Source organism: Aplidium turbinatum, chromosome 18 (assembly GCF_918807975.1).
Source record: "Aplidium turbinatum chromosome 18, kaAplTurb1.1, whole genome shotgun sequence".
NCBI lineage: Eukaryota > Metazoa > Chordata > Ascidiacea > Aplousobranchia > Polyclinidae > Aplidium > Aplidium turbinatum.
Window position 1 is genome coordinate 2,915,894 of NC_137489.1, and position 27,170 is coordinate 2,943,063.

The 27,170-nt window shown below is 39.0% G+C and overlaps 2 protein-coding genes across 4 annotated transcripts in view; both read right to left on the bottom strand.

The window, feature by feature from the left end:
- LOC145787297 (membrane-associated guanylate kinase, WW and PDZ domain-containing protein 3-like) overlaps nt 1–12,517 on the bottom strand; it is a 33,686-nt gene extending 21,169 nt beyond the window's left edge. For all 3 annotated transcript variants that reach the window (XR_014291382.1, XM_082599017.1, XM_082599018.1), the window contains exons 1-7: nt 12,354–12,517; nt 11,091–11,221; nt 8,758–8,874; nt 8,090–8,209; nt 5,261–5,410; nt 2,861–2,989; nt 1,932–2,055 (exon numbers count right to left, since the gene is read on the bottom strand). Coding sequence is in view for 2 of the 3 variants with exons in the window: in XM_082599017.1 (XP_082455143.1) it covers nt 1,932–2,055; nt 2,861–2,989; nt 5,261–5,410; nt 8,090–8,209; nt 8,758–8,874; nt 11,091–11,221; nt 12,354–12,517 (935 nt within the window). In the remaining variant the exon portion in view is untranslated. The remainder of the gene's footprint in view (nt 1–1,931; nt 2,056–2,860; nt 2,990–5,260; nt 5,411–8,089; nt 8,210–8,757; nt 8,875–11,090; nt 11,222–12,353) is intronic.
- Nucleotides 12,518–16,227: 3,710 nt separating this feature from the next.
- The window catches only part of LOC145787766 (testisin-like), a 51,501-nt gene continuing 40,558 nt past the window's right edge, over nt 16,228–27,170 (bottom strand). The window contains exon 13 of the mRNA XM_082599586.1: nt 16,228–18,222. Within this exon, the coding sequence (XP_082455712.1) occupies nt 18,158–18,222 (65 nt within the window). The 3' untranslated portion in view covers nt 16,228–18,157. The remainder of the gene's footprint in view (nt 18,223–27,170) is intronic.

Below are 27,170 nucleotides of genomic sequence, written 5' to 3' on the forward strand. Positions count from 1 at the left end.
TGAATAAACATTAGTTGAAGTAATGCAACATTTTTACAGCACATTAAGAAAACGACATTTAAGTTCAAGTTCTACTGTAAATGACTTCATACTAAGACAGGTTTTCCAATTCTTTATTCTTGTATTTGCAGAACAAGTGAAAAGGTTTAGGATCAACATGATAAGAAAACAGATGATCTCAACAATTTTTATCGTTCTAGATGAAATTTATGCGTTTAGTTTGCAGCACGATTCTGCATGATCAAAGTCTAGAACTAAAATGTTTCACAGACTCAGTCTAAAAGTTTTAGCTATGAAATTTAATGTAAAAATAGTGTTGTGGTACGGTACTACAAGTAAGCAACTACAGTAAGCATGAGCGAGAATCTTGGCAGATCTGTTCGGCCTGTTGCAAATTTGTCTCACAAGTACCAGGTAGACGGGCTTACATGAAGGACAGCATGGTTGATAGAGTTCGGGTAACTTTTACTGTAAAATGAACAATCAACTCTGAAATTTCATCTGCATATTCACAACAAAAACTCTTAGCTTAAGAACAATATTGTGTATAAGATAGCATCAAAATCAGTTAAACTTAGTCTTAGAGCATCATGATACCAAACGATTCAACCTGCCAGCCAGCAATTAGCAATAGTTGCCGTTTTTACATCTTTTCAACGTTTAGTGATATTGCAAGAATGAAAAGAGTGAGTGTTGCTGCTGAAGCAACATCAGTCTCGTGTTTAAACTTGGAGCAGTGGCAACTGTGGCCAACCAGAGGAAACGCTTACAACTCTATTACGTCATAATGGAAGATTAACAACATCCTCGAAGGAAGCTTTTAAAAACTATCTGCCATTTATAAAGTATAAAAATCCATACCAATACAAAAGAAAACTATTTCACAACGGTTATGCTGACATCATTGGCCATGCTTTAAATGGCTATTTGTGATGTGAGCTGCTAGGTAATATATTATTCCGTCATAGACATTCTCCTTGGCTATGGATACAAGTGTTGGCACGAACAATGTTAACAGTCGATCCACAAACTCTGCAGAAAATCTGCGTGTCTTGTATGATGAAACCGAAAATGGGCTGTTCTCTAGCAGCCCCCCAATGTAATCAGGGGGAAACACCCTGGTGTGGTAAAAGGGCTAACCCTGGGCCACAGTGGTTCAAACGAAGATGATACTTTTAATGTAACATTTAACTACTAAATTTTGCTAATACCTAGTAAGGATAGATTACATTGAAGCTGAAGCAATCTCTCAGTCTAAACTCTAAACCATTCAAAAGAAACACCTCACTTGCAACTGCCTCGTTTTTTGCTTCGAATTACTGTCAAACATTGCCATTTACTAGTCTTAAACAAACGCGCTGGAGGCTAGTAGACTGCTACTCACAAACACCAAACGAATCAATTAAAAACCTGGAAGCGGCAATGACAACTTTAACGACGCCAACTGCGGAACATTGAGTTATTTCCATCAACACAACGTAGCTCGATGGTGATTCGATGTACAAAAAACAATAGCAGAAATGTATCGCTTGTATCTTTTGCCATTGTCACAACGCACAAAAGACCACATCAACAATACAATGCACTCAATAGATGGTCCACATCAACACAACCACCAGAAAAAAGAGTCAATACAAACTTGATTGCCCAAAATCGTAACAAATATTAAACAATTGTCGCATTTATCAACATTCAGATAACAATGCAATACCAGCTATGACACAGAACATGCTAAAGTTTACTGGTCACTGCCGGTCAATGGATAACTGAAGTCAAAAGAAAATAATGGTGAGTTCATGAAGCACTGGTTCGACTCTCGTCGACGACTGCTAGTGAGAACCAAGCTGCAAGCACAATCCAACATCATTATTAATTCGCTATCAATCATCAATTATTGCCGGTCAAGACCACAGAAACATGATTCAACTCACTCGATGAAATAGCTGTCCCCGGATTCAGTGTGTGCTATTTCCCAACCATCAGGAAGCGGACCGAGCGTTTTGTCAGAGACAAGTGGATCTTCCAAAGCTTGAGCCCTCTCAGTGTCTTTGTCTCCTACAGGATAATCGAGATACAACGCGTGTGTGATATTTTATACACGTTTCTGTTTGTTATAATCATACTAAGGTCCTTTTGCTGCCCTGAAATTTGATTTGATCTAGTCTCAAACGAAAGAAGAAGATACTAAGGTCAGTACATAGTTGGTGATTGGGAATCAAGAAGACAGGAAGCCAATCTACGTGCCCGTCTTCTGGCATGTCGTTAAGTGCACTACCAAAGCTGCATACTATCGACAAGAGTTTAACCTAAGACCTTCTGATCATCCGCGAGGGTTCTCGCCACTCGTTGATGCAGCAGACTAATTGTATACATTGATTGATTGTATACATTGATTGCAGAGCATAACATTACGTATGAAATATAACATGAAATATTATGCTGTGTACGAAAACTGTCGAACATCAGCGCTAGATTTCGTCTAAAAATCACCTGAAACACACTGTGATAGTTTAGCTTAGTCTACACCAGAGGAGCGTATCATGTTATTGAAGAAATAAAATAACTTGATGTGGGTAATTGTTTGAAGGAAATCACGAATGCAATAGAAACTAAAAGTGAAATAAAAGCAACCGAAAAAAATCAAGGTTAGGTTCACCAATACCCAGCTGATCTACAATACACCCTGATTGAAGGCACATCATACTCTCCAACGTAAAATCCTGCCTGGCGTTCAACTATAGTTTTATGATTACGAAGCTTACTGAACCGCTATGTACCTTATCAAATTTTAAGTATGAAGTTAGCAACTTGAGGCAAGCAAAACAGTTGCTGTTTACAAACACGAAAAATGTATTATTACCAAAGGTAGCATCTTGGTTAGAAGAGGCGTTATTCAAAATAGATTGAGGTTCTTCTGGTGCATTTGGCAATGTTTTGTGGTCGGAATCATTAATAGTGGAATCAAGGCAGTTTTCAGTGACGGCAGTAGCTGCAGACGAAACAATAGTTTTTTAAGCACATAAGTTTGGAAGAGCATCCATTATGCAACTTTATATACTCATAGAGTTATGAGGAAGCCTAAGAAAATTTAAAAACAATAAACCTGCAAGAATTTTGTTGTTTTCTTTCAGAAATGCAGCAATCTAGAAATGGGCATATCATTTATTTTTTAAATATTTTGTAAAATTTTACATCTGGGAACAAAGCAACAGTCTCCCCGTTTATTTATTTTTTCTGCAAAGGGTCGGGCGGGTTTGCAAACGTAGTAAAAGTTACAATGTATAAACATATTGGTTAGGGTGTTTTTAGCGTAATACGCAAAATTCTAACCATTGTTAATATTAATGTACAGGGTGGTGTTCATTTCCTTTCAGTAAAAAAATCCTTTTGGCAAATTTTTGTTGAAATCCGTCGACATTTACTACTTGCGCAAGGAAGCTAAAGTTTAGGTTGTTTAGCCTATAATTTAGCAGCGGAATATAAGCAATTACCGGTACTTGTAGGCTACGTCACTTCACAGAACAAATAAAGCATTGTTACGTCACAATTGCAACACCTCGTAAAACTACAAAAATTACACTGTCAAGTCTGTTGTGCTGTTGCATTTATTTCAGTTTGCTTTTGCCTATTTGGAGTCGAGCACGAATTCCAACACGCCATCAAAACCATGTGATTAATCAGGTGAAAAAATTACACCAGAAATGGCAAAACTTGAAAAAATCTATCAATCGTAAGAGTGCGCTTGAGTTAATCAAACGGACAGACTTTAAGAAATCATTGGATCACCTATTCGATATAGCACACAGTAATGCTTTGGAAATGAGCAACATAGAAGAAGATCGCCAGTTCCTTCTTGCCCAGAGAGAAGAGGGACGCCTAGGTTCCATGGTTGGCGTTGATATGGTTCTATGCAGGAGAGACGAGCGAGTGAGGAATAGAGCATTAAAGGAGAGAGAGCGAGTTGAGGCGGAAGCAGTTCGTGTTGCCGAATCTACTAATTTAACCATACTGGAATCCAATGGTTCAGAAATGTATACTCAGCAAGAAGATAATCTCGACAAGTCTGGAGATGGGCGTCATCCATTAGCTGGTGGATCGACGTGCTCCGAACAGCCTGGGTCCAGTGCTGCAAGCTGTCTGCCGAAATTCCGACGAGGTAAAATTGCTGTAGTAACCCCCGAGATAGCAGCAGCATTGGACAGGACCAATTCTACCTCGAGGAAGGCCGTTCATATTTTAAATGCTCTGGCGGTGTCCAAGCAATTGCTCCATCCAACCCGTGATCTGATGATTAGCCCAAGTTCAATTCACAAAGCTCGCCAGATCTATCGCCAAAAGCTGTCGGACGAAATTAGGGAGGCTTTTGACCCTTGCACCCCACTGACCATACATTGGGATGGGAAGATCGTGGGTGATTATGAGCAATACAATCACATCAAAGTAGACCGTTTGCCAATTTTAGTGTCTGGCAAAGACGTTACCAAACTTCTGGCTGTACCAAAACTAGAATCGGGAAATCAATCGTCGAAGCTGAAACAGTGGTCTCCGAAATATATAGTTGGGGCATAGCGGATCTTGTACGTGCAATGTGTTTCGACACAACCAGTGTCAATACTGGCTGGCAGAACGGAGTTTGTGTTTTGATCGAAGCTTCTCTCAAGAAACAATTCTTGAATTTAGCCTGTCAACATCACATTATTATTAGATTCTGGACCGCTACACGGCTGACTGACACAATGTATTGCCCCCCCCCCCCCTAATAAGCTTTCTAAATACGCCACTGCTTCTGATCATCTCGGTTATGGGTGAAACACGGTGTAAAGGTTGTTAGAGGGATAGTTGCTTTGTTGCTATATTTGCTTTGTTATCCTATAAACGTGCCTGAAATGCGTGCATATTAAAAGCACTGAATAAAGCTGGTTATTTGGTTGCGTGTTGTAAAGTTGCTTGTTTTATTGATTTTGCGAATTTTTCAACCTCTTTGCGCAAGTTGTAAATGTTGAAATAATTTCTTGAAATTTGAAAGACATTGTTTTCTTACCAATTGTAACAACCTGGTGCCCTGTACAAATCAAACTTACGATATGAGAAAATTAAAAACACCCTAATATTGGTGCTGCACTGCTGCAGTAATAAATATAATCAAATACCACAGTAGCATTTATCTCTTTGTCAGTAATTTAAGCTGATCAAAGTAGGGTATCGAGCAGGAAAAGACTGTCTACTTTGAATACAAACACTTCAATGCATCAATAGAAACCTGAATGTATTTGATAGATGTCAGAACGACTTTGTTTCATCCTCTCCTTGAAAGATGCGTCAAGTCCAGATACACTATTGATAAAGTTTGGTTTATAATTTTGAAGAGATGGCGGCTCTGAAGGAGGTTTAGGGGTCCCATAATAGTTACCTGGTTAACAAAAAACAAACAAAATCAATTTAAAACAATATATATATATCTATACAATTATACATATCCAGTTATCCACTAAAGAAAAACACAAGTGGTCAAGTTAAGGTAATTGATCAAGCAGAGGGAATTGGAAAAACTAAGAAAAACTGGATTTTTTTGCGGTACACGACAACTGGGCGAGACAAAGTGGGCGATACCCACTTGGGCGACGAGACAAGTGGGCGACGGACCAGGTGGGCGACAAGTCAAGTGGGCGACGAGTCAAGTGGGCGACGAGCCAAGTGGGCAACGGACCAAGTGGGCGACGAGCCAAGTGGGCGACGGAAGCGAAAGTTTAGCCGTTCGGAAAAAGTATGACTTTTAATTTTTACTTTAAAATACAATGATTGATTTGTGGAAGGGAGGCAATGAGAGTTCTCACGCTGAGTTTCACGAAGCATTAGAAGCAACATTTTCATTATTTTTTGTAGTCTAGTAATAGCGCTTGCTGTTTGATGTTAATTTGCATTGTGACATCATCTTGACACATTATTTTGCAATTTGCGGCGTCAGGGTTTATCGTGAAGCTTAAGAGAAACCCCTCAGAAAAGAAACAAACGAAAGGTCAAAGAGTGGTAGTAAGAGTAGCCTAATTGTAATCAAGGAGTTAGAAAGGAAAATGCCGCAGAGAGTTGTTGCAGCAAAATTTGATGTGGCACAGGCGCAAATTTCACGGATATGGAAGGCACGGGAAAAGCTCTTGAACAACCATCGTAACAACAACATCGACAAAGCTCACCTTAAGCAAGTAGAAGTTGTGTTTTATTTCCAGCAAACACAACTTCTTCTGTCCATCTTTCAGACCAACGTATCATCAAGAATTTCAAACACCATTATCGATGGAGTATGTTGCAAAAACTTCCGGTCACCATCGATGCTAATAAAAACGCTGCAGCCACCAACATAGCACGCGCAATCTGTTTGTTTTTTTTTTCGCTGAGACTTTTTGGTCATTTGTCCGAAATGCCTTGTAAAAATTCGGTCATTTTTTATTTATTTCGGTCATTTTTTCTGATGAAAATATTTCCTTTCAAGTAGCTGATACAAACCAAAATTTGCACTTTCTGACTCGCTACAACATTAAGTTTCGCTGAGAAACGTTGTCGTGTTTTACCTGAGAAAAGTTGGAACAGACAAACGTTTCTTCAACGTTCATCAGCGAAACTCAACCTTGCAACACTTGGCCGAATTGACTATATATTTGTTTGCACATTTTGACCAAATTGGCTAGGCTATATTTTTTTCGGACATTTTTCTAAAAAATCGGTCAATGACCGAAAAAAAAACAGCGCACAATTAGTGTTCTTGACGCTATAAATCGTATATGCGCGGAAAATCCAATGTCTCATAGAGACTTGCCATTAACTTACATTTACAATGTTGTATGTGAAAGTACCAATAAAACTTTAATCCGAATGCTCTAGTCTAGACGCTGCGTAGCCGCATCAGCAGTTTACAGAACACATTGTGACTGACAGTCATTACTAGGGCCATTTTGTTTATGACCTAAAAATATTACTTTAGTTTTAGATATTCTGTCAAAAATTTTATTTTAATGGATTATTTTTAGAGCATCAAATTTATGCTGATCTCCTTAGTTAATGATTCGTATGTAAGTTTTTACATGTATTTTAAACAATAACACACTCGAACAACTAATAAAAACTTCTGTTTCGCTTGAAAATCACTACAAACATTCAAATGTCTAATGCATGTACCTACCAAACCAGCTACTTAGTAGTTAAGATCTCACCACTGGCTGACCTAGTGACCTACCGCAAGTGTTTATAATATTCAAAGACTGGATTGTGTGTTGCAAAATAATGTGTCAAGATGATGTCACAATGCAAATTAACATCAAACAGCAAGCGCTATTACTAGACTATGCTAGACTACAAAAAATAATGAAAATGTTGCTTCCAATGCTTCGTGAAACTCAGCGTGAGAACTCTCATTGCTTCCCTTCCACAAATCAACCATTGTACTTTAAAGTAAAAATTAAAAGTCATATTTTATACTGACAAGCTTTGATTACGGTTAGGGAACGTTCATAACTGACTTCAACCACTCTTTGGCCATTCGTTTGTCTCTTTCCTGAGAGGTTTCTCTTAAGCTTCACGATAAACCCTGACGCTGCAAATTGCAAAATAATGTGACAAGATGATGTCACAATGCAAAGCGCTATTACACAAAAAATAATGAAAATGTTGCTTCTAATGCTTCGTGAAACTCAGCGTGAGAACTCTCATGGCTTCCCTTCTACAAATCAACCATTGTATTTTAAAGTAAAAATTAAAAGTCATATTTTTTCCGAACGGCTAAACTTTCGATTCCGTCGCCCACTTGACTCGTCGCACACCTGGTCCGTCGCCCACTTGGCTCGTCGCCCACTTGACTCGTCGCCCACCTGGTCCGTCGCCCACTTGTCTCGTCGCCCACCTGGTCTCGCCCAAGTGGGTATCGCCCACTTTGTCGCGCCCAGTTGTCGTGTACCGATTTTTTTTGTCCCCTGTAACATCAGTTGCAACAACAAGACATAAACCCCAAATCGAAAGACAGTAATTTAGCTATACTATGGAGTTAGATAATTATAGTGGAATCATTGAAAGCCTCAACAAAATTAAATAAAGTCAGTACCATCATATATCCCGCTTTCCAATAACATTCCACTTTTATCCAGTTTCAGAAACTGTTCGACACTCATAAATGTGTAATCTATTCCATTAATTTCTCCATCTCGAGGCTCTCGTGTGGTGCCTGAGTAAGCATTAATGTGTCAAAATATTTGACACACAACAATGGCTTTGATATTTACAAAAGACAGGCTACATAGGATAAGAAATGTTGATTATATATATAACAACTTAATGCTATCACAATTTTTCAAGTCTCAGGTGACCCAAAAAATATTATGATACTTGAAAGTTTTTAAGTATATATATAAAACCAGAATTAGTTTTACTTAAAATTGATTCACTATACAGGTCACTCTATTTTAGTTTTGTGGCTCAAATAATGATAAAATGACAACTTTTGTCAATAGGCTATATCTGTTGTCTCAGGATGCACCTAGGGTAGGTCGTAATTTAGGAACTCAAAACTGCTAGTGTAGTGACATTAACAGTTACAGTAGTTTGAGCGCAAAGAGGTCCACATTGTGGTGAGTGAATATACACAATTTTGTAGCCCCAACTATTAGCCACAGTCTATCTATGCAGATGTGTGCTGAATGCTGATGATTATTAATATTATATAATATATATAATAGTCAACAATACTTAACACCAATACTCCAATAGACATACAAGGCAGTGATCTCAAGTAGAGATTGTCACGAATGGTTGCTTGAAGTTTATAGTCCACAGTGTCCTTGTTAAATCGCTGACTGAGATATACTTTCAGATCTTTTACTAAAGATTGCCCTAAACCAACACAAGTTAATTATATCATTAAGAAATAAAATAATATGAAAAACAATAGAACATTACTCATACTATAGTCCATCGCAAAAACAAATTAAAATGGATAAGAGGTGTACCCTCCTGCCTACAGTGAGGAAAATTAAGAACCTTATTTACAACCACCACACATTTAAGAGTGCCAACTATCAATCAATCACCTTCACTGAGTGCCAGCGCCAATTCAAAAACAAATATTGACATTTTTCAACAAATGAATAGATCATTAACAAATCAATGAATGCAAGTGTTAAAGATAGTTTCAGCAAATTTAGCCAACTTTTAATATCTTCTTGAGGTGACATCAGGAAGGAACAAAACAAGCCGTCAGAAATATATTTACAACTACAAAAATTCTCATCATTGAAGAAAAGCCACTTGAAACCAACTCATTTCAAATTAAAAACATTGTTTAGTTGAGCATCCCACAGTATTGGCACTTATCATGTATGCTGAACCATAGATAGAGCTCGACCGATATCACTTTTTCAGGCCAATACCGATGTTTATGAATTTTTTAGGCCGATACCGATATATATCAGCTACGAAAAATTTGTTACCAACAAAGTTATTAAGCAACAAACCAGTCCAAGAAACTTTATGTTTGGAAGGCTTTTTAAAATTGCAGCAAAGGCTTTCATCAGACCAACGAGGTGCGATTAGAGAGTCAAAGCACCGTGTAGCTGCAATACGCCGCATAACTGATTAACTTCCACCGAACGAGGTCGTGTGGCTTCTTGCGTCACAATGCTCTGGGCACGGGTCGGAAAACTTCGACAATGATGCTACATGGGACGCTACTATTTTCTTCTGTGCAAAGTTTCACTAGGCTTTTTTTTTGGGGTTTATTTTTGCAACTTCTACAATGACGCTACTATTTTCTTCTGTGCAAAGTTTCACTAGGCCTGTTTCTTTGGGTTTATTTTTGCATGTCATGTGAGCAAAAGTTAATTTTCCCTGGGCCATTTCTTTCTTACTGTAATACCAAAACTTGACAAATTTTGCTGCATCTTGCTGTGATAGCCTAGTCGTATGATCTAATTTTGCAACGAATCTTGCCTTATCAATATCACTCGGAGATCAAAGCCAGACATTGTGATGTAAGACTTGAAATAAGTTACGCGTGGTTAGTGTAGAAGTACACCAGTACTCCCATCGATTCTTAGCGAAAAATTCACCTTTGTTACACTGATTCAATGTCATCAATCGTTGAAGCAACGTAAAACTCAAAATTTTTCCTGCTTGAATGGAAGCTAAGGGATACAGTATTAACATTTTTTAGATGCGCGCACTAGAATGGGCGGGAAATCATATTCTCGCAACAATTGTTCGTGCTATGCAAGCACGTTTGAGCAACTTGTGTTTCTTCTAAAGGCATGTATGGCTGGTTTTGAGTTTGCTTTTGCTGGCCGATGTTTATCGGCGAAAAATAGCCGATACAATATATCGGCTACACCTGATATCGGCTGACCGATATATCGGTCGAGCTCTAACCATAAACAGACAAAACAATGTACTTTAGCGAGTTTAACATGTTCTATTACAAAGAGATATAACATAATTTAAAAAAAATCAACTCAAATGTTTTTGACATGTATGTGTGTCCCGTCAGGAATTACTTAAATCTGCAACATACATAAAATAAAAATTATACGAAAAATGTTTTATAATTTTCATGTTATATTGCAGATTTAAGTTATTCCTGATGAAGAGACACATGTCACACACGTACCGAAAACGTTTGAGTTGATTTTAATGTTAATGTTAATTTTAAATTGCATAAACAGTTTGCTCAACTGAACTGCCGTAAATTTTCCTTTGCCAATAGAGTAGTCGACACTTGGAATAATTTACCATATGCTGTAGTCAATAGTATGTCTATTGCAATATTTAAGCGACGTGTCGAAAACTATTTATGATTGTGTCTTATCTTTTTTGTTCCTTGAGATTTTTGTTTTCTCTTCAAAAATTTCTTATTTTTACTTATTTATATACCGTATGTTTTCTTATCAATTGTTATTTGCGAGTATGTTAATGTTTTTCTCTGTAGTACCATGTGTACTGGACCAGAATACATTATTATTATTATTATTAACCCGCTAAAGGTTCAATTAAAGGAAACTCTCTACCAAAGCTTAATCCTACATCTATTACACAGTGTACACAACTACACATCTCACCTTCCCTCACTGTTCTCAGTCGGACTGGGTCAGGCGTTTGCTTTATCAAGCTATTGAGGTCGTATAAGGTCAATCCAGCCACAGATTGGTCATTAACCTCAAGTAAAATTTCCCCATCACATAACTTTCCTCTGAAAATGATTTAATTGTAGAAGCAATGCAGAACTAATACACAACTCCTAAGTACCGTAGTAAACATGAAGATGCAACTGTGTGTCTAGAGAGGAGTTGTTAACCCAAAATGTGTCCGAACACCAGTGTTATTTTGGCGGAACTATTCCGTGCAATCCGCCTAATAACAATCCATAAAAAAATGCTCGGTAAATAGTGCAATGACAGCAACATCAAGCAGACCCTGATAGAAATATTTCTCGTTAACATATTTATTTTTTTGCTGCGTGAAAGAGAGGATGCCATTTTTTATTTTATAAGAAACGAAGTTTTTCTGAAAAAGTAATTCCAAAACAAAAAACAAGTCACATAGTTGGCATAAATAGATAAAACTTACATAAGTTGTGATAACATTACAGATAAATGAAGTGTTAAACTTTTTGGAGCTGGTATACAAGTCCCCCCACCCCCCTTGGCAACTCATGACAATGAGGAATTGACCAAAACATGTGGATTGAAGTGTGTGAACAGTAAAGCAAAGGTAAAGTAGTTTCACCTTATATGTTTGGTCGAGTCCTGTCTTTGTCATGAGTTACCAAGAGGGGGGGGGACTTGTATACCAGCTCCAACTTTTCTTCTGTTAAATCGTTTTCAATCAATCAATCATTTTATTTTTCGTCATTAACGCGTCCGGGATGAAAAAGATACTAACTACAAAAATCGATATAAACCTACCAGCACATTAACGAACGGGAAAAGGTGGCAAAACCTTGAAAGGTTTAAAACGTGCCTGAATGAAAAATTATGAAGTAGGCTATATCAGTAGTTAGCACGTCCACAAAACCCAAAAAACAAATAGCAGAAAATAAAACAAAAACACAGAGAAGCACACATGTAGTAATGAATGACAGCCTAATGAAAAGTGTTGTGGATTGAATTTGCCAGTTCCAATATTGATGTGGATGAGCAATCATAATAATAATAGGATGGAGAAAGAAAACCGGACATAAAAGAAACCCATCCTCAGGCAAAAGCCCGTTTCAAGGTGGCCCAGGAGAGCAGGTGTTGAGCTCTTTTTATGGTTATTTCAATTTTGAAACATGTTAAGTGGTTGCAATCTCGATGATTGCAAATGCACCCTAATTATTGTACCTGTGATAAATAACTTTATCCTGTTTTACGTGTGAAAAGTAAGGAAACTGAATTTCTTCTGCACCTCCTTTGATTACCAGACTGAGCTCGCCAGATTTGTTTCTACACACCACAGCTTCATGTACTCTGTCACTCCAAATTTTCTCCTTCTTGCCAACAGACATTGCAGTGTTACACTGTATTGCAAAAAATGGCTTCAAATCCCATTTTCGCTTCTTCTACTTTGTCAAAAAAACATAAATTCAGTCGACTAGAATAGCAGGATGTAGCTTATATAAACGAGGACTCCTTTCGCAGTGATGGTCAGAACTAAGAAATAAAAACAACTGAACTGAACAAACAAATTTCACAGACAGCTCATGTTGCCAGATGGCCGGTATTTAAATTTTATCAAATTGGAGAAAACTCTTTCAATATCTCACCACAGTCTCTATATTTGTTTTTTTGTTTTTGTTTTTGTATCTTTATCCTGCATTGCGGGAAAGCCGACTTGAGCGCTATGCATCGGTGTACGCCTTCCGACGGATAGGCTACCTGACCCACGCTGCAGCCGACTGCAATGTCTGTTTCCGGTTGTCTACTCTACTTATGACTTCAGTTCAGTTCAGTTGTTTTTTTATTTCTGACCATCATATCAACACAATACACATCAACATAGCAAAGGTCAAGAAAAAGGTAGAAGCGACAAAACGCGAACGTTAAAACGTGCTTGTGATCGAAGTAAGTTATTGAGTTGAAAAAAATTTGGCACGGTCGCAACACCTTAAAGTTGGTACTACCCATTACTCGAAATCGATCACTGGGTAGAGGCAATTATCGTAAAGTTTCTTGCCCAGAGAAACAACAGCAAGTGCGGGTGGCTGGAGTCGAACATGCAGGCTCTCGACTGCGAGCCCAACGCGCTAACCACTCGGCCACTGCTGCCGATTAATATATAGACTGTGATCTCACCGTAAAATAATTTCAACTCAACATTTGAAATCTTTGCACCTTCTAGAGTTATTGTTCTGAAATGCGTTGTCAAGCGCACACCTCAAGAGTCGAACCAGCTTGAAAGAACGGGATGATCTTGAGTCAAGCGCGTAACCATTGTGCTAATGGGCGGACAACAACAGCATGAATACAATTTCTGGTGTGAATGGTAAAAGGAAACACACAGGCGCCATTTCGTGCGACATTTTTGACGGCTATGCTGAAAACAGTTTTGTATGTACTGTGTGAATCTCGTCTGTAGCCTACCCGTAGGCAACAGCACAAAAATAGGGAGTGCTGTTGAAAGATCTATAACATGGGCATAGGAGATCGAAGTTTTGAGCTCAGGAGATCAAATAATAGATCATAGGAGATCCAAACACATCGCACATCAACATGTAAAAATAAATACAAAGTATGGGCATAAGAGATCTAAAACCTGGACACATGTAGCCTAGGCAAACTAACTTGGACTTGAGCACTTAAACTTGGGCATATGAGATCCAAAATATGGGTAGCCTATCAGAGAAGTTAACTTGGGCGTAGGAGATTCAAAATAATTAGCACAATGGTTACGCTCTCGACTCAAGATCATCCCGCGCTGGTTCGACTCTTGCGGTGTGCGCTTGACAACGCATTTCAGGACAATAACTCTAGAAAGTGCAAAGGTTTCAAATGTTGAGTTGAATATATTATGTTCATAAAAGAGATGTAAATTTGATTAATCAGCATAGCCTAATTCAAAATTAACGAAGAAGTTTTAAGGCATTAACGAATTCTTTTTGACGTCATAAGATTGGATCGAGAGGTTTTATTAAGATTGCTTCCAGTGCTGCGAGGCAGGGCTGTTGACAGGATTTCTCGGGCCCGGTACCAATTTACTTTCGGGCCCTCTTCATCGACAATGTTATTAATATAAAGGTTGAGTACAAACTTTTTTTGATGTCTTTTAAGCATGGTCATTTAACAAATCTTGCGCAATCTTAAAATTTCTTGAACCGCAAAACTTACTATGTGTAGGCTATCTAGCGGTTGCTTTTTTGAAATTTTATTTGTCACATGACGCTAGAGTATTACTTCTCGATTCCATTGATGTTTCACTGGTCATTCTAGGCTAACCAGAAGAGAATTTACAGCAAAGTTAGTGCAGACAGTCAGAATGTTTTAAATTTGATTTGGGAAAGGTTTTTGGGTCTAGGTCAAACATTTTCTGATTGCTGCAATCTGAAAAGCGGTTTTGGTCTAATTTTAAGTGCAGAAATAGGGATAGCAATCTTATTAGGCTACCTGTGCCATTTCAGTTTTTGAGTTTAAACAAATATTAGGCTGTTTATTTTGAAATTTGCGTTTCGGGTAATATTCGTGGTTAGGGAAATCACTACACTAGACTAAATTCTTATTTTACTGTTTGGTGGCTGAAGTGGCTATTTTACCACCAGAAAGCTGAAGTGGGCCCGGTACCCAGAAGGGGGCCCGGTAGGCTACTTTATGTCCTGACGGCTGAAATGGCTGTTTTATCTTGACAATGTTTGAAGTCACGGAAAATCTGTTAAATTCGGGCTCCTTAAATATTCCAGGCCGGGTCCAAAAGTACCACCTAGACCCCCCCTGTCAACGCCCCTGCTGCGAGTGCGAGGTGGAACGAGGAACGGCCTTTAGTAAGTAAGAACTGAAAACATTTCTAGTCTGAAGTTCAAAGCACATTCTTCATTCTCTGCAGGTGTTGTCCTATTGCCAGGGAATGGGATGAAATGGAAGGCACATTTTAGAATGGAAGATAGAAAATGTCAAGGTTGGAAAAGGATGGAGTATTTGAAGGATGGGATGGAAGACAACCTTTCATCAATCCTTCTCAATTCCATTATTAATTTTGCACCGCCATATCAAGACATACGGTACAAAAGCTGTAAAATAAATTGAGCAAAATTTCCATTTGATTTCGTTTTACAGAAATTCGTCGACTTTTTTCGTATTGAAACAACGCGGCTGTTGGCGGACGATTGTTCAAGAAAGTAAAGTCGACAATATTTAGCCTACACTTTGAGAGTAGGCTATAGCCATTGGTGTACGAAGGGGCAGGGGATTGGCCCATTTCCCCCTCTTTCAAAAACTTTTGATTTTTTTTAGCGTTGTGAGGGTTGTGTAGTGCTAACATGTTGTTGTTCAAGAGTGGTCTTGGGTAGGGGGGACGGTTGTTTAGCGGCTCAAACTCATTTTAATTTGTTTAATGCTTTTTTGGCTATTTGAAAAGAAAAAAATGTTGGAAATGTTGCTACAGAAGCTCGATATGATAGCTTAAATTACGCAAGGCCCTATTTACCACTTTCGAAACGCCAGTTAGTTGGACCACATCTCTGTTTAGGGGCCCATCCTTATTCATATTTAGTTGGTAGCCTACAGCATTTTTTTGGCATTTTAATATGTTGGCCTACTGCTATAAAAAAAAACTCGACATTCTATAGCTTAAGTTGCACCGGGTCCTACGCACCGGTATTCTACGCTAAACTAAGTTATTCAGCTGGTTTTTCAGTGGTCAGCTCATTTTGTTGTGAAGGTTTTGTTTTGATTGTTTATCTTCGATCTCACGAGATCTTTGATACCGGTAGTTTAATCTTGGCAGTTTTGCATATTTTGTAGAGGCTTTGAACCAGGGACGCAGGGCTGGCTACCGAGATTTGCAGAATAGGCTAAAGTTTCCGATAGGTGTTGAGGTGTTGTTTTCTGTGAATTATTCCATCCATTACGTGCCGTTAGGTGGCGAGAAGTCCTAAAATGCGGTAGGCCTACTCAAGCACACACTTCGAGAGCCGAACCTTGATCTTGTGTCGGACGGTTAACCACTAAGTTAACGAGGCGAACAATCAAATACCAACAAGACTTTGTAAATGTGTCATCACTCCAATAACAATGATTAATTTTATTTACATCCAGGTCAAATTAGTATCAAAAGCAGCACAAACACACATCAGTAGTCTAACAAGAATCAATATCTAGCCTACATTTCGACACAACTTATTGAAGCCAATGTTTCGATTTTATCAAAGCATAACCTGCAATACAACAGCAATAATTTTGAAAATGAATATAACAAAAAATTTTGAAGTAAAACACGTAGCCCATTGTGCGTGCAGCATAGGCTACTAACTTAGGCCACTATTAAAAAAGTGCAATGATTCCAAAATTTTGAAATTTAACGAACCAATTCATTATTTATTTACAATCACTTTTTATCGATGTTGCATAGTTATTACAAAAACTTTGCAGCATTGCAAGATGTAGCCTAGACCTAATCAAACGAATAAAAAAGAGTGTAGTTTTGTTGATTTTTATTCGGTGTTGCCAGTTTAATTTATGAAACCAAAGCCAGAGTCTGCACCAGCTTGATAATTAAGAAAACAAACATAAAAGTACAGTATTTTGAAAACATAACATCACTTGCATTTGACTTATCTTTACAGTAGAGTTATAAACATCATAAAGCTTTGGTAAAGAGTTTCTTTGTTGAACCATAAACAGACAAAACAAAGTAACTTCAGCGGGTTTAACATGTTTTATTACAAAGAGATACAAAATACCTTAATTAAAAAATCAACTCAAACGTTTTCGACACGTGCGTGTGTCCTCATCAGGAATTACTTAAGTCTGCACAGTGGTGTACGCGCATACAAAAAATATTGACGCCGTCAGTGCAAACGCAAACGTCCGAAAAACCATACGCCGTATGCGTCAACGTAACTTGTAAAAAAAGTTGGCGGCGTCAGCGCATACACTAGCGTAAACTAATTTTGTTTGCTAAGTGCCAAACATTCACACGGTATAAACCACTCGAAACAAACAAGTTTTATTTTGAATTTCCACGAAGAAACACAAGCATCTGAAAGTGTTCATCTGACATTTTGCTGCGTTTTGGTTTCAATATGTCTTTGCCCATTGAAAACATTCTTTCAACTGCAGCGTTGGAAGGTATTGGCGTGTTGTAGCGAAAAAAATATATTAAAAAGTATGCGTTGACGCTATGCGCCAAAAAACTGCGAAAACTTTACGGCGTAGCCTCAAGCGACAACTATCCAAAAAAATGTGGCCGTAAGCGTTAGCGTTAACAAAAAGTCTGCGCCGCATGTCTACGGCGTAAAATTTGCGGCGTATACGTACATCTCTGAGTTTGCAATACATAAAATGAAAATTATAAGATAAATTTGACTTTGCACCAACGACACTCCGGACTAAAAAACACAAACCGAACAAGTGATACAAGCATGATTACGATACAACAAAAATTTACTCGTAATCATTCTTGTGACTTATCACTTGTTCAGTTTGTGCTTTTCAGTCCGGAGTGTCGTCAGTGCAAAGTCAAATTTATCTTATAATTTTAATTTTATGTATATTGCAGATAGTAATTCCTGATGAGGACGCACGTAGGCCTACGTGTCGAAAACGTTTGAATTGATTTTTTTTAATTTTGTTATATCTCTTTGTAATAAAACATGTTAAACCCGCTAAAGTTGCTTTGTTTTGTCTGTCTATAGTTAAGGATTAGTGTAAAAGTTTTTTTAATTATTTGAATGGAAAGATTATAACTTACACTTCATGTTTTAGTCACTTCTTTTATTTAGACAAGTGAGTTGAGAAGACCTCTATAGGCTACTATCTAGGTGAGGTCATGGCTACTTGAAGATGGTCAGTTGTAGATCAGTGGTTTAGGCAGAGTGTGCTAACCAGCTATTAACGTTTTAAAGCAACACTCGTTTTTATTGCTGTTTTTTTTTTTTTTCCTTGAAAAGCAATACAGTTTCAATAGAAGAGCAAGAAGTTAGAAATAACTTCAAACTTTAGAAGACTTCTGCACACCATAGTGACATCATCAATCCCAGCAACAAAGAAGCCCAAGAAGAAACTGAAAAATAAAGACATCAATTGCAAACACAAAGCGCAGCGTTTCCAGAATGAACTTCCAAGCAAAAATACAAAACCAAACCCGGTTTGCTTCTCAAAAACGTTTTTTTTTTTTATCAAAGGAAGCGTTTGGGAGATTTTTATAGCATTGATCAAACATTGATATTGAAAAAAATTTGATATAGAATTTCTCTTTACCTTGGTGCCATTTGTATCACGAAGAAGTATGAATATTTTTTTATTGATGAAAATGAACAGCTATTTTGCATTCATCAAATGCTGGCATTTGCACAACAATCTAACCTCTTCGTGTTATTTATTAAGTAAGAATCGATTTCGCTATAGTAATAGCATCTTCAGCTAGCGTATCAACATGCAGTCTACTCTACAACGAGGTGAATAATAATGCCGACAGGTTATAGTCTCGTTTAACCATACCGTACAACAACTCGCTTAACGTAGATTTTCAAGAAGTGGTTTAAAATTAGTGTTAGAAAAAACGTATTGTTTTATTCATTATACAGTGGTTCTCAATCTTTTTGTCTTGGTGGACCCCTGATGGACCCCTTTTGCTGCCCACGAAGCAGTCGCGGACCCGTAAAAAGTTTTATCTGAAATTTTAGTATATCGTGTCTCTTAACGGAAACAAATCCTTCATAACTTTCAAAGCGACACACTTAGATGAATTTGCTGAACTGGTTAGTCGCTTAACTACTTATAACATTGATGACATTTACGAAGTCATAAGAATTTCTGTAAAAAATTGCACTTTTGCAAAGAATTTCTCCCTTTTTGCAATTGTAATCAATATTTCGTTGTCATCACAGTCCCGACAACACTGTGTGCCAATAGGCTACTGATTAACGCTTGCATCAAATGAAATTAAGCATTGGTAAACAATACGATGTCTCAAAGCAATGAAGTTGAACATGCACAGCTTGTAAAATAATTGAAATTTTTTATATGAATTCTTTTAGTTAGGAAACCAAACGTTTGTGTGACGCCCTTTAAAATTGCAAACACCTCACCAGGGCATCGCAAAACAAGGTTTAAAAATCTCTGTAGGTCTAATACGCAAATAAAACATAACCAATTTTTATTAAATATAGTTATTGTTCTCTAAAACCTCTACAGCCTGTTTCACCCTAAAAGGGAAATCATCAGAAGGACCTTATTGAATTCTATTTGAATAAGGTCCTTCTGATGATCCCCCTTTTAGGGTGAAACAGACTGTAGAGGTTTTAGACTAGTGTTCCCGACAATTTTCACCAAATCAAACGTCATATAAAAACCGTTCAAGTCTACTGAATATTACGTCATGGAAATTCCTAAAGCATGTGCCAAAATTGCACCATCGTTCATAAGACCTGTTTGGGCCTGTTTAAACAGGAAATATTACATCAGCTTAAACACCTGTTGGAATGACTTCATAATTGTTTTTCATTATTGCGTCACAGTACTGCATACGTGAATTTGAGATATTGATATCTATTCTGGTCATTCGTAAAATGATTGTTTGAAAGTTGGCCGCACATTTAACTGTTGGCTTAGTGCTTGCTAGCTGGACAAAGGTTCCGTCTTTTATCCAAGTAATCTGTTCTGTAGTGACAGTTTTCAGTGGTGTACGCGTTGCACCCCCTCGTTTTCGGTAGCCGTGGGCTAATTTTTACAGAAATACACTTTTTGAAAAGACGTTCAAGTGTGTGTTTCTTCGGTCATTATATGCAGACGAAAGGATCCGGGAACTTTAAGTTACAATTTTCCCACGAAGAAATTATGGTTTACCGCTGTGACCACAAAAAATAAAAGACGAAGTTTGTTAGTTGGTAGGCTAAGAAGCAATTAGAAGCATAAAAAAAATAAAAGACGAGTTCTTGTCAGTTGGTAGGCCAAGAAGCACTAGAAGCATAAAAAAATAAAAGACGAAGTTGTTGGTTGGTAGGCTACAAAAGCAAAGAAATAATAAAAGAAGATCTTGTTGGTTGGTAGTCTAAAGAAGCAAAGAAAATTAAAGACATTTCTTCTCGGTAGGCAACTGAAGAACTTTAAGCTAAAAAGTAAAGACATTTCTTCTCAGTTTGGTAAAGAAGAAAAATAACTTTGACATTTATTGGCAAGAAAGAAGATTAAAGGCAATCCATCTGTGCTTGAAGATTCAAGTGGAAGAATCCAAGCAAGTTTTGTGGACGTTTGGACTTCACATACTCGTACAGCTACGGTATCGTGCATTTAAATTCTTTTTTGTATTTTTACGGTCTTTGCAGTTAAGTTTTTTATAACTACTGTAATTTTGTGTGTTTGTGTAACTTAACTTTTTAATTGTTAAATTTAGCCCTAACATTTAATATGTCTACACTCGGTGGTGACAGGGACTCGACCGCCGTCGACTCGACTGAGTTTAAGCCTGATGATGTTCTTTGCGGTCTGGCAGGCCATTCTGGGGAGGGACCCATTAACGATGAGGCTAAGTCAGTTCGAGAGGCCCGGCATCTTAGACGGGATATTTTGACTCAAATTGGGAAACTTTCTGTGGCCCTAGGTTTTTTGAGTGATAAGCAGGAACTGTTAATTTTTAGATCTAACTTATCTACTTTAGAAGAGGAATTAAGGCATTTCCATGCTCTTTTGAGTAAAATTGTTAACTCTGCAATCTTGGCAGAACTTCGTGATAGGGTAGATCCCGAATTTAACTCGTTAAAAAATAACTTCGAACAAAAAGAAAGTGATTTCTCAGATAGGTTAGATGCTGACATACATCCTGAGGATAGCGCCTCAAATGTAAGCACTAGGATGTCTGAGAGCTCGTCACGGATAGTTGCACAAATTAACCTACAGCTAAGACGAGAGGAGCTCCAGATCCAAGCCGAGGCCGAAGCAAGAGCTGCTGAGGCTGCTGCGAGAGCTGCAGAGGCCGCCGCGAGAGCCGAAGCGAGAGCTGCTGAGTTCGCACTCAAAGACGCTCAGTTGAGGGCTGAACAACGAAAAGAGGTAGTTTTAGCTGAATATCGATCAGAGGCGGGCTCACGGCGTAGCTCTAAGAAGAGCTCTTCTAGGCATTCCAGAAGTGAACATCAATCGCAGTTTAATTTACCTAACCTTTTCCAGACGCCTGTTCAATCTGTAAGTGGACCAGTACAATCCACATCTTTTCAAGATGTTTCAGGAGGTCTCGGGGCCGCGGCTAAGGGTCTTCCGAAGGCTGTAGAGCCAAGGTCTGTGAATTATAACCGATCTCCTCCCCCAGAGCGTACAGGTCACGGGGCCGCCATTAGCAGTAATGCTTTGCCCCCTTCAAAGTTTTCTGCGCCGCTAGTAGCTGATCGCCCAGCTACACGTAATTTGGGTGGTTGTAAGAGGCGTATCGTGTCTCCTGATTTTAACGTATGTGAGGATCGTGATCGGGCTGTGCATGTGACTGAGCCCACTCAGCCCATTAAGGGATATAGCTTGTCTTCTCCCGCTAAATCGAGTTCTCAACAGCAGGATTGCTTTTTTGAATACCAAAATAGTAGGACGTTCTTCGATAAGGCGGCCTTGATTGGTTACGATGGTAATAATATGCCATTTGTCTTCTTTAAAAATCGTGTTATGGCCTTGATGGCAGCTTCGCCCTTTAAGGGAACTCGTTTGACTTTGTTGCAAGCAGCTTGTGTTAGAACAGCTGCACAAACGATTGCTAATTTGGTTTCTGACACTCCTGGCTTGTCAGAGGAAGACAGGATAGAAATGTCGTTAGCTCGCTTGTCCCAACGTTTTGGGGTTCGTGGAGGTCTTTTCGCAGAACCAGAAATTAGAAAGTATCGCTATGGTAGCAAATTGACTTCTATCTCTTCCAGTGATTTGAAAGAGTTTAAAGATGAATTGTCGCAGTGTTTGCTTTACGCGAAAGCTTATGGTCAGCGTGATAAATTAGAAGGACGTTTTGTTTTGGATTTGGCTAAGCGACTCCCGTTTGACGCTAAGCAGCGTTATCTTGACTTTTTAGGTGATCAGTATGGTAGCACTGAGGAACCTACCTTTCAAAGTTTGTTTGATTTTGTAGTACGGGAGGAAACGCGCAAGTCGACTGATTTTAGCATTATGCTAATGGGCGATTCTGGTGAGTCGCAGCATTTTAAAAAGTTTGGCAAAGGAAAATTGCCTTCATGTCCGGTTAGGCAGACGTCGGTAAAACCCCATGATAATGTGATTTCAGGGAGTTCGCAGTACTCGACTGCTGTTGGCGCACCGCGCGGCGGTGTGGCCAGACGTAGTGACATACCGGCATGTTTTTGTTGTTCGTCACGTGGTCAAGTTGAATATCATTTTTTGTCTAATTGTAGAGAATTTTTGCGCTTGACACCTAAAGGTCGGAGAGATGTCATTGTGAAAGCTGGAAAATGCTTAAACTGTTTGCGCCAGCATATGGTTAAGGACTGTAATCATGCAAACAACTGTCGTCAGTGTGGGCCTAACAACGATAGGAAACACTATTTTCTTCTGCATGATTTTTATGTGACGTCACGTGATTCTCTGGATTCGGTCGGTAAAGATGATGCTGGTGCCAGAGTTCCTGTGCGTAATGTTAAGATTGGAAATGTTAAAGCAGCCTTTAACCGCGTTACTGCTGCTCGTGTTTTGAATCCAATGACTGGCAAATCGAAGTTGGTGTATTGTCAGCATGATCCTGGTTCGCAGTTGACCTTTGTTTCGAGTGACTTGGTGTGCGAACTTGGTCTTAAACCGTATGATAAAGCGTCGTTTAAAATGGATACTCTGGCTGGTCAGAAACCTACTTGTGCTGACCTTGTTAAACTCAACATCCAGTCGTTAGAGACTGATGAACTGTTTTGTGATATAACCTCGGTGGTTAACCCAGCTTGGGCTGACGATGTTAAAACTTTACCCCATAAACAAGATTTAAGTGGTTTCCGTCATTTTCATGACGTGAATATGTTTCATTTGAATGATTGTAGTACTGTAGATGTACTGATTGGCAACGACAACGCTTATTTGATGTGTGCAAAAGAAGAGCGTGTTGGTGACAATCGTAGTGAACCGCATGCTTTGCTCACTCCTCTCGGTTGGTTGGCTTGTGGTGGTAAGTCACCCTTAGTTGAAAGCGTTGCTAAAGTGTGCAGAGTGCAGACGTCTTCAGAGTCGGATGTCATCTCTGGCTTTCAGCGTAAAATTGAGTCTCGTGATATGGAAATAGCAGACCTGAATAAAGTCATTCAGGATTTGACTTTGCAAAATGAAACCTGTGAATTGTCTCGCAATGATATTTTGGCTAGAGAACTTGTCGAACCGAATATTGAGTTGAAAGATGGTCGATTTGAGATACCTGTTCCGTTGAAGGAAGATATTGATTTACCTAACAATTTTGTGTTGGCGTCAGATAGAGCTGCTGCTTTAAGGAAGAAGGCTTTAAAGCAATCTGAATTTCGAGGAACTTGTGTAAATGATGTAATGTCTTCTTGCCCTGACTTGTCTGACTTGTTAAACCCTCTGGCAGATGTCTTGGCTAGATTTCGGCTTGAAAGATTTGGTTTCATGGCTGATGTGACCAAATACTTTTTTCACATTTTGGACTCTTCAATTCGTAAGCCCAATTTTATTGAACTGCTTACGTACACAGGCAGTGCCGTTCGGATCGTGAACGAACGCCCTTTGGTACCTTTGAGTGACGACCCTAGGGATTTTACTGTTATCACCCCTGCCTCACTTTTGACCCCATACTTAGACCCATACTGTGCTGTTGGGCAACCACATGATCGTGACCAATTAAGAAGGGATTATCGGTTCAATTTGTCACTTTCTCAGCAGTTTTGGAATAAATGGATCGATTTTTACTTGCCAGGTCTTCAGGGCCGGAAAAAATGGCTAAAAATGGCCGAGAATTTGGAGCCTGGTCAACTTGTAGTGGTAGGTTCTCTCCAAGACATTGGTAAACGTGGGAAGTATCAACTTGGGAGGGTGCATGAGGTAGTTCCACAAATTAGGAAAGGGAAGCCTGTGGTTCGTAGAGCCAAAGTTGCCGTCTGCAACTATGATGAGAGTACGGGGAAAGTAAAAGTAGACTACGTGTTGAGGGATATTTCGTGCCTCGCCCCCGTAAAGAACACCTAAGTGTTAGGGTTTGAGCCTGGTTTTGTCTGCGGTGGCCGATACTTGTCTGAGCCCGGAACAGTCGGTTATTATCGCAACTATTGTATATAGCGTCATTTTAGCGTGTACCTATGGTACCAATTTCATGTATCGTCGTGTATTATTCCGTATTGTTGTTCATTCTTTGCATGCCCTTTGTATTTACGTATTAACTTAAACGTGAGTGATTCAAACAATTAGTGTATCATGTGTTTTTATTCATTGGCTCACAATTGTCGTCAATTCTTTTTAGTTATGCCATGTCAGACTGTCATAACTAGGGGCCGCTATGTTCCCGACAATTTTCACCAAATCAAACGTCATATAAAAACCGTTCAAGTCTACTGAATATTACGTCATGGAAATTCCTAAAGCATGTACCAAAATTGCACCATCGTTCATAAGACCTGTTTGGGCCTGTTTAAACAGGAAATATTACATCAGCTTAAACACCTGTTGGAATGACTTCATAATTGTTTTTCATTATTGCGTCACAGTACTGCATACGTGAATTTGAGATATTGATATCTATTCTGGTCATTCGTAAAATGATTGTTTGAAAGTTGGCCGCACATTTAACTGTTGGCTTAGTGCTTGCTAGCTGGACAAAGGTTCCGTCTTTTATCCAAGTAATCTGTTCTGTAGTGACAGTTTTCAGTGGTGTACGCGTTGCACCCCCTCGTTTTCGGTAGCCGTGGGCTAATTTTTACAGAAATACACTTTTTGAAAAAAAGTTCAAGTGTGTGTTTCTTCGGTCATTATATGCAGACGAAAGGATCCGGGAACTTTAAGTTACAATTTTCCCACGAAGAAATTATGGTTTACCGCTGTGACCACAAAAAAAATGCCTAGAAGAGCTCTTCACTAGGCTTGTTGTACTGTCGCATCATAATCGAAATGCGCACTGTGGAGTACAGCACACTTTGTTGTCTACGCGACAGAAGTTTTGGATCGCTAATGGTAATGCTTCCGTGAAGAGGTATCTTAATGATTGTGGTGTATGTGCGATTGAGAAAGCTCGGCCTATAAGGCAGCTCATGTCTGATTTACCTTTGTCTCGCACAACTGCCCATAGGAAACCCTTTTTTGATTGCGGCTTGGACTATCTTGGACCATTGACCTTTGTTGAAGGTAGGAGTCACAAAAAAGCTTGGGGACTCTTATTCACATGTATGGCATCTCGCGCTATTCATGTTGAGCTGGTCACGTCATTGTCGCTGAGTGATTTTTTACTTGCCTTTACAAGGTTTACAGATTTACGTGGGCAGGTTAATGCTATCTATTCCGATAATGGAAGTACCTTTCAGGCAGCATCTAAGAAGTTACCCGAGTTGATAGAATCAGCTGAATTTCACAACGCCCTGAGACAGAGAGAGATAAACTGGGAATTTATACCTCCGTATGCTCCGGCGCAAGGTGGCGCCTGGGAGGCAATGGTAAAACAATTTAAAATCGCATTTTTTCACATTTTGGACTCTTCAATTCGTAAGCCCAATTTTATTGAACTGCTTACGTACACAGGCAGTGCCGTTCGGATCGTGAACGAACGCCCTTTGGTACCTTTGAGTGACGACCCTAGGGATTTTACTGTCATCACCCCTGCCTCACTTTTGACCCCATACTTAGACCCATACTGTGCTGTTGGGCAACCACATGATCGTGACCAATTAAGAAGGGATTATCGGTTCAATTTGTCACTTTCTCAGCAGTTTTGGAATAAATGGATCGATTTTTACTTGCCAGGTCTTCAGGGCCGGAAAAAATGGCTAAAAATGGCCGAGAATTTGGAGCCTGGTCAACTTGTAGTGGTAGGTTCTCTCCAAGACATTGGTAAACGTGGGAAGTATCAACTTGGGAGGGTGCATGAGGTAGTTCCACAAATTAGGAAAGGGAAGCCTGTGGTTCGTAGAGCCAAAGTTGCCGTCTGCAACTATGATGAGAGTACGGGGAAAGTGAAAGTAGACTACGTGTTGAGGGATATTTCGTGCCTCGCCCCCGTAAAGAACACCTAAGTGTTAGGGTTTGAGCCTGGTTTTGTCTGCGGTGGCCGATACTTGTCTGAGCCCGGAACAGTCGGTTATTATCGCAACTATTGTATATAGCGTCATTTAGCGTGTACCTATGGTACCAATTTCATGTATCGTCGTGTTTATTCTTATTGCTGTTCATTCTTTGCATGCCCTTTGTATTTGCGTATTAACTTAAACGTGAGTGATTCAAAAAATTTGTGTATCGTGTGTTTTATTCATTGGCTCACGATTGTCCTTCAATTCTTTTTTAGTTATGCCATGTTAGACTGTCATAACTAGGGGCCGCTATGTTACGGCCAATCTCTGTACAAATCAAACGTCATATAAAACCGTTCAAGTCTACTGAATATTACGTCATGGAAGTTGCTGGAAAGTGTGCCGAAATTGCACCATTGTTCATAGACTTGTTTCAAACCTGTTTGGGCCTGTTTAAACATGAATGCATTGGTTCACTAGCTTTGGACACCTGTTTTGAATTGCGTGACAATTGATTTCACTATTGCGTCACAGTTACTTTCTACGTGAATTTGAGATATTGATATCTATTCTGGTCATTCGTAAAATGATTGTTTGAAAGTTGGCCGCACATTTAACTGTTGGCTTAGTGCTTGCTAGCTGGACAAAGGTTCCGTCTTTTATCCAATTAATCTGTATTGTAGTGACAGTTTTTTTAGAGGTGTAGGCGTTACACCTATTTTCGATAGCCTCGGGCTAATTTTACTGGAATACACTGTTTGAATAGACGTTTCGAAAGTGTGTTTATTTTTGGGTCATTGCATGCAGACGAACGGAT